At 43.1% G+C, this 13121-nt stretch overlaps 1 protein-coding gene across 2 annotated transcripts; it reads right to left on the reverse strand.

Moving 5' to 3' along the window:
- Positions 1-593: 593 nt before the first annotated feature.
- mpx (myeloid-specific peroxidase) lies at positions 594-8446 on the reverse strand. Of its 2 annotated transcripts, XM_056290510.1 has the most exons (16): positions 8228-8446; positions 7928-7996; positions 7360-7444; positions 6999-7174; positions 6727-6859; positions 6166-6295; positions 5872-6078; positions 5402-5753; positions 4261-4421; positions 3882-4140; positions 3598-3768; positions 3264-3501; positions 2680-2888; positions 2534-2562; positions 2126-2233; positions 594-1951 (listed from the first exon to the last, which is right to left on the reverse strand). In XM_056290510.1, exons 2-16 carry the CDS (start codon positions 7992-7994, stop codon positions 1928-1930), a joined length of 2349 nt encoding a protein of 782 aa, XP_056146485.1. In that variant the 5' UTR covers positions 7995-7996; positions 8228-8446; the 3' UTR covers positions 594-1927. The 2 variants fall into 2 exon arrangements, with proteins under 2 accessions (XP_056146485.1, XP_056146483.1); XM_056290508.1 differs by lacking the exon at positions 8228-8446 and having other exon boundaries at positions 7928-8113.
- Between the last annotated feature and the right edge of the window lie 4675 nt (positions 8447-13121).

A 13121-nucleotide genomic window follows, 5' to 3' on the forward strand; every position in this document is an offset into this window, starting at 1 on the left:
AACTAACCCCGGGGTTTGAACCCAGCACCTTCTTGCGGTGAGGTGACGGCAACAACCGCTGGGCCACCCACCGTGGCCCCGTTGTGCAGGCCCTCATTCATTGTGGCGTCCTGAACGCTTCGTGCAGGTGAAATCCATCGAGGGTGATGACACTTCCTGCACATCCGCAAAAGAAAGAGCAGTGAAGAGACAGGGAGATGCATTTTCACTTTGCCCATTTACTGCAAGGTCTTCCCCCGGCCACCCAGGCGGCCCTGGACAAGCCCCGCAACTAAATCTGAACACAGAGAGTGGCAATAAAAACCTCATACTGGTTTCATTACTAATCACAGAAGACAAAAATAACCCCTCACGGGGCTTGAATTGTTTGGATTCATAAGATGTCAGGGCTGTAAGTAGCAGCATACTATGTCAAGTCTTTAGTTCTTCAAAATACTCCTTTGAAATGTTTCCATTTCTCCTTTTTACTTCTCCTTCAAAGAACCGCGGACTTTCGAATTCTTCACAATTCTATTTCATTTGGGTGATGTTCACTGTTTAGTTCTCCATGTTACATGCCCCCCAGAGACGAGAGAAACAAAGCAAAACAAAAGTTATCTAAATATGTTTTATTGAGTCCACTGCACAAACACAAAATGTACAAAACATGAAAATTCACAAGCGAAAAAAAAAGAAGCATGGCACTAACTACCAGCGCAAATAATATTTGTTGAAAAATAATCAAATCAAACAAAATGTTTCATTTAGACCGGGAAAAATTCTACCACTGGAACAGCCTATAACTGAACAGGGTAGCCTAAATCCGAGCATTAAAACGGCTTCTCAGTCAAACAGAGTGCATTATGTAACAGTTACTTTATAGATTTACAACAAAGAGATTTCCTAGCTGTTCAAACCAAACCACGGCGATTTGTTCACATTCCGAGGAAAAACAAAAGTCAAAGAATCCGGGTAAGAAAATCAGAGAAGGTTGAAAGAGTTCATCCGGATACAGCGTTTATTGACAGATATGTTTCATCACATCCTTAGATCAAAAAAGGTTCTAAGTGACATCTTTGATGTAAGTGACAGATGTCACTTAGATGAGTGATGAAACGTTTCTGTCAATAAACCTTGTATCCAGATGAACTCATTCAACCTTGTTCGAAAAGTCAAATGTATTGTCTCAAATATGGATACCCAAAATCAGTGAAAATAAGACTAGCCTTGATTTATCAAGCATATGGTCTCCTATGGCAGTGTTTTCCAACCCAGTCCTCAAGGAACCCCTATCCTGCTGATTTTCTTTGCAACCCTGAACAGATACCTGTTTGTAGTTATTCAACCAATCAGCAATGAATTATGTCAGAGTTTGCAAACCTTGCATAATTAAGTTCTGTGAGATGATTGGTTGAGTAAGTACAAACAGGGCTACCTATGCAGGGTTACAATGAAGGAAATCTGTAGGATAGGGGTTCCTTGAGGACTGGGTTGGGAAACGCTGTCCTATGGAATGGTAGCATAACTGAAACAGGCAAAGCAGCTGCAAGCGAGGGGGGTTGCTTTGATGGATCCGATGGCGATGCGGTGAGGTCGTATTATTCACAGAGATCTTACACAAGTGGCCAGAGAAAAAGCTGTTTGTACGAGGGCCATTGGTCCCTCCCCTTGCCTCTAACCTGCATCTGTCTCCCTCATCCAATTACAGTACTGTTTCCCCCCTTAATTAATGGCGACCACCTTGATAAACCCTAAAGCCGTGGCTGAAAAGCTGAGCTTATAGACGTACACCAGGAGTTCCCTGACTTTTTACTGCAATTACTCCGTCCATTGCAATGACCTGACTAAAGCCTATAACTTGGTTTGAAGGTGGGTTTTAGTCACCTAGAGTTATAACAAAGGCAGAATAATAGCTGGGTCGTATTGCTGCTCACTCCTGGAGGTCCTCTTATGCCGGGGGGTTTTCCGGAATCTTAAAAAAAAAAAAAAAAACCACACAGATGAAAATTATCATTCACAGAAAAAGGTAAGTTGAAAATTCAATTGGGACTAAGTTGGGAATACAGGTGAATCTTAAAAGTTTTGATTTATTTTAATCTTTCAGACAAATCAACGATCAACTAAATGAGGTCTTTCAGTCAACTACCTCATTGTTCTGGAGTTCCTGGAATTCCGGGAGTTCCTGGAGGTTCGTGAGTTCCTGGGTGTCCTGGAGGTCCAGACTGTTCTGCTGTTCCAGGCTGGAATTAGTAATCTACAGGAATAAGATGTCAATGTTTAGTGTATTTAGTCTTTTATATTTGGAAATTGTATTTTTTAATACAAAATAAATCAATATTGATTCAACTCTGGCTTTGTAAAGTCAACAGTCTCATTTGAAGCAAAGAGTCTCATAAAAGATGCATAGTTGTTGAGAAAAACACAGATTGCTGGATTTGTCTCAGTACAGATGGAAAATATCAGTACAAATGTAAAAAATTATGCTTTTAAAAGTTGATAAAGCATTCTTTGAACTTCAAAATCACACACACAAAAAAATAGCATTGAATCTGACCTCATTTCTTATGGCTCCACAATCAGCACCTGGAAGATGAAACATGACATGTGAACTACGTTTGGATACAAGTAATTGTTATATGGCAAAACAACTTCTCCAGAGTTAAAATAAAAACAAAGAATATGTTTCCTACGACTACTTACCAGTGCAGGGTCTCTCTCTCCAAGCAGCGAGGTTAACACGTGGGATGCTGGAGCAGTGGGTCAGCCTGTTCCTGCCGGATAAGACGCTAAAAGGATCTTGGGGGACATTGGTGATGCCAGTGTTGTCACAGATGATCCTGGACAGGGAAGCAGATCGCAGTGCTGCCCTCTGTGCGGAGGTGAATACGCCTGGTTTTTCATGCCACAACCTGTGAATGGCAAGGAGTAAGACTTACATTATACTGTAGCTATGGATATATATATATATATATATACATAGCCTCTGCATTACACACACACACACACACACACACACACACACTGTAACAATCATAGATGTGTAGACTCGCTAGCCCGTTGGCTAACGGGTCGGACCCGTTAGTCGGCTGGTTAGCGCAGTCGCCTGTGGTGCAAGTGACCCGGGTTCGCATCCTGGCTGCGGCATTTCCCGGCTGCGCCCTGAATTCGCTACAACACACACACACACACACACACACACACACACACACACACACACACACACACACACACACACACACACACACACACACACACACACACACATATGGTGTTCAAGGACTCACCTATCACCCTGGCGGATCCTCTGAAACTGGGAGCCAATGAGACAGGCAAACAGAGGTCCTACGCGGCCACCCGCGACAAAAGGTTCCGCGACACCTCCTAGCCAGACATCAATATTGTCAGGGGTGCCATAGAGCTGCAGCAGGCTTCGGGCCAGGCGCACGTTGTTCAAAACCTGGGCCAGCTGGGCCTGGTTCCTCGGTTGGGAAAGCCCACAGAATCTCCGCCACGCGTTGTAGCCTTGCGCGGTGAAACACACGTACACGTAAACAATGGAAACCATCAGCCATTAAGTAACGAGGATACAATGAGTCAAAGTTTGCGTAAAACATGTACCAGGTAGGCCGTGGTCACGCCCCCTCTGCATGTTGAGAGAGCCAAGGTCCAACGCCATTTCCAGCATGAACTGGAAGAGCCTCTCCCTTAGAGCGTCAACCATCATGTGATCCTGAGTATTCAGCTTAGCCGGACGAACGATCAAACCACGGATCAGAGGGTCAATGCCGCCTACGAGAGACACAACAGCAAAAGGAGAGACGCGACACGTGTGACGACGTTTACAGGGCGACAACCCCTTCTTCTACCTGAAATGCACAGCGAGCGCCACCTTCACTGCTTACCCTCGAAAACGATCCTCCAGGGGGTGAAGAAGGCCTTGAACAGGGGAACGCTGGGGAACCGGTTGCTTTCTCTGTAGTTCTCATCCAGACGCGTCAAGGTAGGCTGAATCGCCAAGTGGGCGAAGCGGTACGCTGCCGTAGCAAACACGTTGGAAATGCTGGGGTCAACTCTGGGATTGTAACCAGGGTAACGCCCGAGCAGCCTGCGCATCACGGCGTCACCCACAATATGTGGCAGGTAGTCCCGAAACACGAACACCTGAAGGGGAAGATTCGCTTTGGTTCAGTGTGACAGGGTGCCGCACATTGAGCGCGAGGTGTTTAGCAAAGGTTGACATGCAAATATGAGGGGTCGTGCTGAGAAGGTTGATTTCGTCACCTGCGTGTAGGCCCCCATGATCTTGCGAGCCTCTTGGTAGAGCGTCTCACTGTCCCAATGAGCGTTGAGTCTTCGCAGCTCACGTGCCAGTCGGTTATGCTCACGCAAGAACATCGTGTGAAGAGACGTGAGGGCCATGTTCTCATCCACACGGGTGTCCCCTTAAAAACACAGAAAACACACGCTAAGCGGACAAACCAAGGCACAACTTTACACATCCGTGTGCATAACTGTGGTCCGCTGACTTCCGGTTTCTACTGCAGCGGTCATACCAGTTTCCTGTTTGTTGGCGTATGCCAGGGGTCCCCAATTACTTTTCATAGCGGGCCACTTTTAGGGCCACTTTTAAAACCACGGGCCACTCAACCTCCAGCAGCATGTTGTTCGTTAGTTTGTTTTGGTGTCGATACGTTGCAGGTATTATAATTTAAACAGATATTTTTCATCTATTTTTCGATATATTACTAGTCTTACTTTTAGTAAGAAATTAATTATTATTATTATTATTTTTGGTAGGGAAATAAAAAAAAATCTTCATTATGGCATTTCTCCAAAAATTCTCGCGGACCATAAATCAACCCGTCACGGGCCGGACGTGGCCCGCGGGCCGCCTATTGGGGACCCCTGGCGTATGCTATTGACAGCGGGGTATTTTTTCGCGATGTCCGCCAAGATTTACCATGGACAAACGCACAGAACTGTCGACAAACTGTCCCCTGTACCTACCAGCGAACGGGTGAAAAGTTTCAATTTGCACATATCAAGTTACGTCCACAATTGTCCGTCCGTCCGGACGTAACTTGATATGTACAACTTGAAACTTGTCACCCGTTTGCTGGTAGGTGCAGGTGAAAGTTTGTCGACAATTCTGTGCATGTCGGTGACATTCATCAATGGGAAATCTTGCAGGCGCGAAAAATATGCCACTGTTAATCGCGCACATCAACAAACAGGAAACTGGTATGCCCGCTGGAGTAGAAACCGGAAGTCAGTGGACTAACAGTTCTGCACAGAGCCGACTGACAACGAAAACTACAGGTTGTTCATCAGCAGGTATTGTTTGCTTTGCTCATACTAATTTCTTCACTTGGCTGGTATGTTTCATTCTCGCTCTCAGAGAGAAGCACAACATAAAACCAACCTGCAATGAAACAGGGCACTTCTTTTGCGTTCGTGTCGTTTGTGATTCTTCTGCGCGTGGCGCACATGGTCGCCTGCAGAGGGTTGAAGGGCAGCAGCTCGCGCCTTCGGTCTGTGAACTTGTCATTGACGCGCATCAAGCCTCCATCGCTGTTGAGATTGCGGAGTTTGAGCGCCAGCTGGTCCTCGGAGCCGTACACTTGGCTGAGATCCAAGAAGGCGGTGAGGGCGTTTATCTGCTCTCTCGGTTTGGGCTCACCGCCAAAATTATATGCCGAGTATCCAGTCCCACAAGCCGGCGCTGACCTGAAGCTGGGAATGCATTCTTCTCGGCGGACGTCACCGCGGGGGATCTGATCACAGAAAACACAGCATATTTCGCTGGGAACTAACAGGGTTGTTTTTTCTCTAACGTGTAATAAAATAAAAGTGACACGTTTCAGACATTTGGCAGTGAATCAAGACACCAACCGGAATGGGAATGCAGGGCTCGGTGTTCTCGCAGCTCTCTTCGCAGTCGATGTTGTTGCTGAAGGAGCGGATGCTTGGGGAGAAGGGCGTGAAGGTAAGATCGTGGTCGTTCCACTGGCCGAACAAGGTCACCATGTGAGTGAATTCCCTGTCGTTGACCACACCGTTGTCCGTCGTCCTCAGGATGTTGTTGGAGACCTGTCTGACCTTGGGAGTGGAGAATTTCCTCGGTTATTCTACAATGCAAGGCTTTATATAACTCTTGCTTTGAAGTAGCTGATGAGAAGGTGCTACCAGGGGAAGTGTGAAGTTGTTGAACCGGCGGCGTCTGTCAAAGCCCTTCGGTTGAGAGATCCCGTCGTCGTACTCGGCAGGCCGCCAGCGGGCGAAGGGGGTGTTCGAGGCACCGAGGCGGGTGTTCACTCTGGAGGCAGGGCGAGAAAGATGTACACGTGAATCCCTCTCTTGAAAATCCCATTGGAAATGTGCACAGCGTCTGTCGTCCATGGCCTGATGTTTACAGATATTTCACAAATTCTTCATTTGATTAACAGCGCATCTCAAACTTCAGGACTATTGATTAAATGTTAAATGTAGATGTATCATGGGTGTACCTACCTAAAGAGTAATAACAAAATAACTGTCTGGGTCACAAGTGTGTGTTCGGAGAAAAGAAGCTTTGTACATGAAATACCATAAATAGTCTAGATAAAATTTGTAAATGTGTGTGGGTTTTTTTTTAGTAACATGTGGTCCACGTCCTGAAACTGTTAACTTCTAAAGACAAAATGCGAGGAACAGATTTTGAAATTTCCGCTTGTGTTGTTATGTCACAATCAAACGGCTTGCTCTCACAGGTTGTTGCAGACGCTGGTAATCGTCCGGTACTTGTCAAGGTTGGGTGTTGTACGGCAGGATGGGAGACGCACTCGAGCTTCACAGCCAGTGATTTCAGAAAGAGTTTTCAGCAGCTCAGGGGTCAGCAAATCTGAAAAACAAAAACAAACCCCCCCCCAAAAAACCCCCAAAACATGATAGATAAATTCCGTATGCATTTTTCTTTTGCAGCATGCATGTTAAGTTTGTGCACGTTGCGTGTGCATGCTTGAATTATAGCGCCTGCTGACCTGTTGCGTTGAGTGAGCGTTTGTGCACGTGGTGGGCCTTGGTTTGCAGCAGTCGAATGGTTTGTGCCATGTAGTCTGCAGCTCTCACTGCTGTGCGTGTGTCCCCACGAGGCTGCTTCAGGAGACGAAGGGCATCAGAGGGTTTGACTTGTTCCCTACGAACTCTTCTTAAGCTCCTGAGAGGGGAAAGGTCACACAGAAGGTCCATTGTTACCGTACAAGAAGACGCCATGGATAAAGGAAGGGTTTAGATTTTTTTTTAATTTCCTTTTTAAAACAGGCATTTGCCTCCATCTGTTATCAGTTCTAATGGAAATCAAAATGAATGTGTCACATGAATTAAGCTTTAAGGTAAACTCACTCATCTCTGGAGTACTTGTATGCTTCATCCACAATTGCTTTAGCCTCATCAAAGCAACTTTGAAGAAAAGAGCTGCCAAAACGTTCTGCAAACCAGCATAAAATATGTTTTTTTTTTAGATTAATCTCCTCTGACCAATTGTTTGAATCTTGCTCAAAGACTATGTTGGTATTGATAGCCAATGATTAAATATGTTAAAGTAAGACACTGATAGGAAGACATTTAAAAAAAGTGACAGTAGAAAAAGTCATAGTCATCATCATCATAAAATAATAAGTAATAATAATAACAATAAAAAACATGGCCATAATCATCCCTCCATATAATTGGCTCAATGATTCCTCCCTCTCCACCTCAAGATGATGTGTGGTGAGCGTTCTGGCACAAAATAGCTGCCGTGCATCACCCAGGTGGGTGCTACACATGGGTGGTGGTTGAAGTGAGTTACCCCCTTCAATGTGAAGGGGGTAACTCACTTAGCTTTGGTTGTCTAGAAAATCACTATATAAATGTAATGATCATTATTACTATTATTATTATTATTATTATTATAGTGTATAAGTTGTACCTGATGGTAGGGAGTGGCTGTGCACCAGGCAGAAGCCCAGAGTTAGGACAGAAAGAAGCAGGTTCATAGCTGAAATGTACAATAATAGAAGGTAGTCATCATCATACATGGATCCGCCGAATTTGTCAGTTGTTCCTTTTGCAAAGTTATGAGTATTCCCTTTAATGATCATCTTAAACCATTTCCCCTTGCACTGTGTGAATGTATGATATTACTGTGCATCACAACATGCAGTTTTAATGTTAGCATTTTTCAAATACTTTAGTCTGAGAGAAGAAAGGCGAGAAGGGATCCTCTTACCTGTGTTCTTAATAGCTTCTCAGAGTAGTTTGCAGGAGTTGATGGTCTGAGGATGATAACACTATTCCTCTCGCCTCCAGTGTATATATAGTGTGAGGCCTTCCCCCTAGTGTCTCTGTATAGGTAGGTGTTTTTCATTAAAGAGAAGTTCCTACTTCCTTCTCAATCTTCTGAGAGGAAATTGCTTAATAATCAATTGTCTTTCAGAAGTGCACCAGAGCAACACGGTGAACAATATTCTTATTTGTTGGAAGTCCTTTGGCAGAGTTACTGACTCAAGACCAAATTTCCCCTGAAAATAAAAACATGCTTTAAAAAAAAAACAAGCACTGTTTTTTTGACATTCATCTGTGAGACACATTTAGTTTCTGAGTCATAATGCATATTATGTCATTTCAGATCTTGTAATATGGACAAATTTCACCTCAGCCCCATCTACTCAGGGTACAGCCTCTGCAGTTTTTTCCCCCTGCCAATTTAGAATTATTTCTTTTAAAAGCCAAAACAAGGTTTCTTTTCTCCTTGTAACTCTTATTTAGCTCATCATTGGTGGTGCTGACTGACGTGGTCATGCTCTTGCTGAGGGTCCACAGTCTTCAACACTGAAACTCGTGCATTTAGGAAGGCGGTTGTGAGTAGAACATTTGTTAAAGAAACCCTACCGTATGTAATTTTAGTCAGTTGTCATCTCTCTTTTCCTTTTACTATCTTTGGAGAAACTTGGGGGATTTTTTTTTGTGTTGTTTGTTCGTTTGGTCAGGGAGTTCATCACCCAAGGCAATGTTCATCTGCGTTATCTCAGGGTGTGGCACGAATTAATGGGGAATGGATCATTCACTGCCTGTGCAAAGGTCTATGCAATGAGGAAAAAGGAAAAGAAAAGACTTAATTATATTTTTCTCCAAAGGTGTGTGTGTGTATGTGTGCATGTGTGTGTGTACGTGTGTGTGAGGCTAGAACAACCTGATATGAAGTTCTGTGAACTACTTTTTTTTTTTTAACTTTAGGCGATAACTGTCCAAGTTGTTCAAGCTTAAGACAAATTCTGGACGGCAGAAACAGCATCTCCCACCCCCATGAGTAAAAGAAGACCCCGCCATTGTGTTATGCAGCGAGCTGCTGTAGTTCATTCAGCAGAACCTGGTATAATTTACTCCATCAACGTTTTGCCAGCAATCTTTATGTTTCAGTGGCTTAATATAACACACAACCCTATTATCAGGAATCAGGAACACTTGAAATTAACTTTGATTTGCACCCGTAGTCCCCCTTCCCACCCACCCCTGTATGACTGTGTTATGTTTATCTGTTGTCTTGTTTCACCTCATTTATTGTAAAGCGACTTTGAGTGTTAGAAAAGTGCTATATAAGTTTAATTTATTATTATTATTACTATTTAACACTGTTTGTCATTTAATTTCATGCATTTGCGCACATGAAATGAAGCGAAATATAATTTCCCGCAGCCCACAGCAGTGCAACACAAAGACAAAGACACATATCCAAAAACTGCAAGACCACATATATCCAAACTAATATATATATCCAAACTAACACATATATCCAAAGTAACACATATACCCAAACTAACACATATACCCAAACTAACACATATACCCAACTATCACATATACCCAAACTAACACATATACCCAACTATCACATATACCCAAACTAACACATATACCCAACTAACACATATACCCAAACTAACACATATATCCAACTAACACATATACCCAATCTAACACATATACACAAGTAACACATATATCCAAAGTAACACATATACCCAAACTAACACATATACCCAAACTAACACATATACCCAAACTAACACATATACAAAACCAGCACATATATCCAAACTAATAAATATACCCAAACTAACACATATATCCAAACTAAACAAAATTTCATTGTCCAAGAGAACGAACGCCAGCCCGGATGACTGCCACAACTGCCAGTCTGCATGGGCTAGCAGTTAACTTAGCCTGCCCCGCTTCCGTGTCCTGTCAGACCGGCCGCGGTATTTCCTCTTCAGGTGCAGCTCCTCCTGGCAGGGCCGTGGTCACTGGGCCCACCAGACGCAGCAGACGAGGCTCCCTCAGCCGATCCAACGCCAGCTCTCCCAGCCAGACACCCATGACACACCTCCCCACCTCCACACGACGACACTAAAAACACAGTCAGCTCCAGGCGAGGGCTCCGCCAGACTGCCCTCGATTTATTTATAAACTGAATGTTACCATTTCTCTTTTAGACATTACTTTTAACTTGAAATCTTTATTTTGACGATTTCTTCACGTTTTTCTAACAATAAAAAAAAATCACTGTTTGGCAAAATGATGTCTGAAAGCATAAAAAATAGGCTTATCATCAGTATTGTTATTGAATTCACAGCAGTGTATTAACCTAAGTCTTCACTTTAAGATGTAATGCTACTTAAATAAAATAAACGTTTGTCCATGCAATTAATCGAGATTGTGGAAAATACTTACCCCACCAAGTTTTGATCAACTGTTTGATCAAGCTTCTTTCAGTCAACCAGCCACCAAGTGAGGCATAAAGAACTTTGCAGGAGAATTTACTGTGATTACTTACTATGAAGTACCAGATCACTGTGACTTCAACCACAAAAGGGGACGTGTCCATTTATAGTGTGAAAAAATAATTTAATTCTTCATTACAATTTTCATCCTTTGGATTGATGCGTTAATTATTTAATTGGGGGTTTAAAAGCAATAGATACAGAACGGGAAGCTGAAAGCAACTAATTGTTTGAAATGGTCCCATTTAATCATTTGACAAATATATACAATCAGAAAATATAATTTGTTCATTTAAGTTGATTCTGAAGTGACTGTTTTTCCACCATCACAACGTCAAAGTAATTTTTTGCAACATGTACAGGGAAGTTGCACATGCCATGCCCACTAAATTTGTTTTAAAGATGTTGAAAAATGTATAAAGTAATAGGGTTGAGTAAAGCATAGTTAGCCAACTGCCAGACAAGGTTAGGAACTCGGATTTCACCAGCGAGATGGTCAGTAAGGAGGCCTTTTGTGTGTGGTTAAGTTGCAGAAAAGGAGCGCATTGGGCTTCAGTTGAGTATTGCGGCTTTTATAATCAACCAAAGATTATGCATATTGCCAAGCACAATTTAGTGTTTATCAGTAGTATCTGGCTAATGAAGCTAACCACAATTAAAAAAAAAACCCAGATTGCATTAATTATAACCCAGAGAACCTAGCACCATTACCAACAACAACCAGAGATTGCCACACGTTGTGGTTGTTCTCCACATCGTTGCAGTTCCCTATTACCCATGTAGGAGAGCATGTAGGAGAGCGAGGTGTGAGGTCTACCTGATGAGTCATTGATTACATTTTACATGCAGACCTATGTTTATCGCCTCCAAATATGCTAACTATCAATCATTATACAAACCATTGTGATATAGGCCTGCCCTATCCTCTCACTTGCAGTAATATGGAAACACTGTGGCTGTTACGACATGCGCGGGGAATTGTTCAACAGGGGTAAAAGTCTTTACGATCCACTTATTTTACAGGCGAGCACCGTCAAACAGATTTTTTTTATTTGTTTCTTTTAAACCATCCATCCATCCATCCATCCATTATCTGAACCACTTATCCTGCACTCAGGGTTGCAGGGATGCTGGAGCCTATCCCAGCAATCATTGAGTGGCAGGCCAGGAGACGCCATGGATAGGCCCCCAGACCATCACACAGGGCCCACACACACACACACACACACACACACATTCATACCTAGGGACCAATGTTTTCTAAAAGTTTGCACAAAATGTCACAACTTTAGTGAAGTCTGCATGTCAGTCTACATAAATGGCAATTTGAACACTAGGATTTATGCTGCATAATCAGGATCCTCTGCCTGTAATACAAGCACCTGACCTGACATAAACGCTAACAACACTGTTCGCAGAAATATCCCCAAATCTCACAAGTCATTATTTCATTGAATTTTCATTCATTTATTAAGCGTGTTACATTTCAATTGAGTATTTTGCAAGATTATTCAGATGACAGGCATGGGCGCAAGTCCATAAATACTGGGATGGCATCCAGCGCTTTACCTGTGCCCCCGTCCATAGGGTTTGCTAGTGTGTCAGGAAGGGTCATCCGATGTAAAATTTTGCCAAATCAGTATGCAGATAGACAAGACCATACCGGATCGGTCAAGGCCCCGGTTAACAACGGCCACCACTGGTGCTGTGCCCTCACAGGGTACCAATGAAAACTGCAAAATCTGATGTGGTGACTCCCTGAGAAACGGGGACTAAGCCGAAAGAAGAAGCAGAAGAAGAAGAAGAGGAGGAAGAAGAAGAAGATTTTGCAAGATTATTGCGGGGAGGGTGGGGAGGAGCAGGTAGGGACGGGGTGCAATGTCATGAGTTTGGTCTGGCTATGCAGGGGACTTGTCAATCTGATGACCCGGTTTGAACATAGAAAATGAGTCTAATAACTCACACCTGATGACATTGACACCTTCATATTATACGTTAATGTTCCCCACATTTTCAAGTGGGTTTCCTCCACGTTCAAAGATACCCCAAATTCCTTGTAGGCGTAAATTTTTCTGTGTGTGATCCACAAGAACTGGCACCCTGTCTACTACAGTGGTGCTTGAATGCTTGCGAACCCTTTAGAATTTTCTATATTTCTGCATAAATATGACCTAAAACATCATCAGATTTTCACACAAGTCCTAAAAATAGATAAAGAGAATCAAATTAAACAAATGAGACAAAAATATTATACTTGGTCATTTATTTATTGAGGAAAATGATCCAATATTACATATTGGTGAATGGCAAAAGTATGTGAACCTCTGGGATTAGCAGTTAATT

This window comes from Lampris incognitus, chromosome 12, assembly GCF_029633865.1.
Source record: "Lampris incognitus isolate fLamInc1 chromosome 12, fLamInc1.hap2, whole genome shotgun sequence".
NCBI classification, from domain to species: domain Eukaryota; kingdom Metazoa; phylum Chordata; class Actinopteri; order Lampriformes; family Lampridae; genus Lampris; species Lampris incognitus.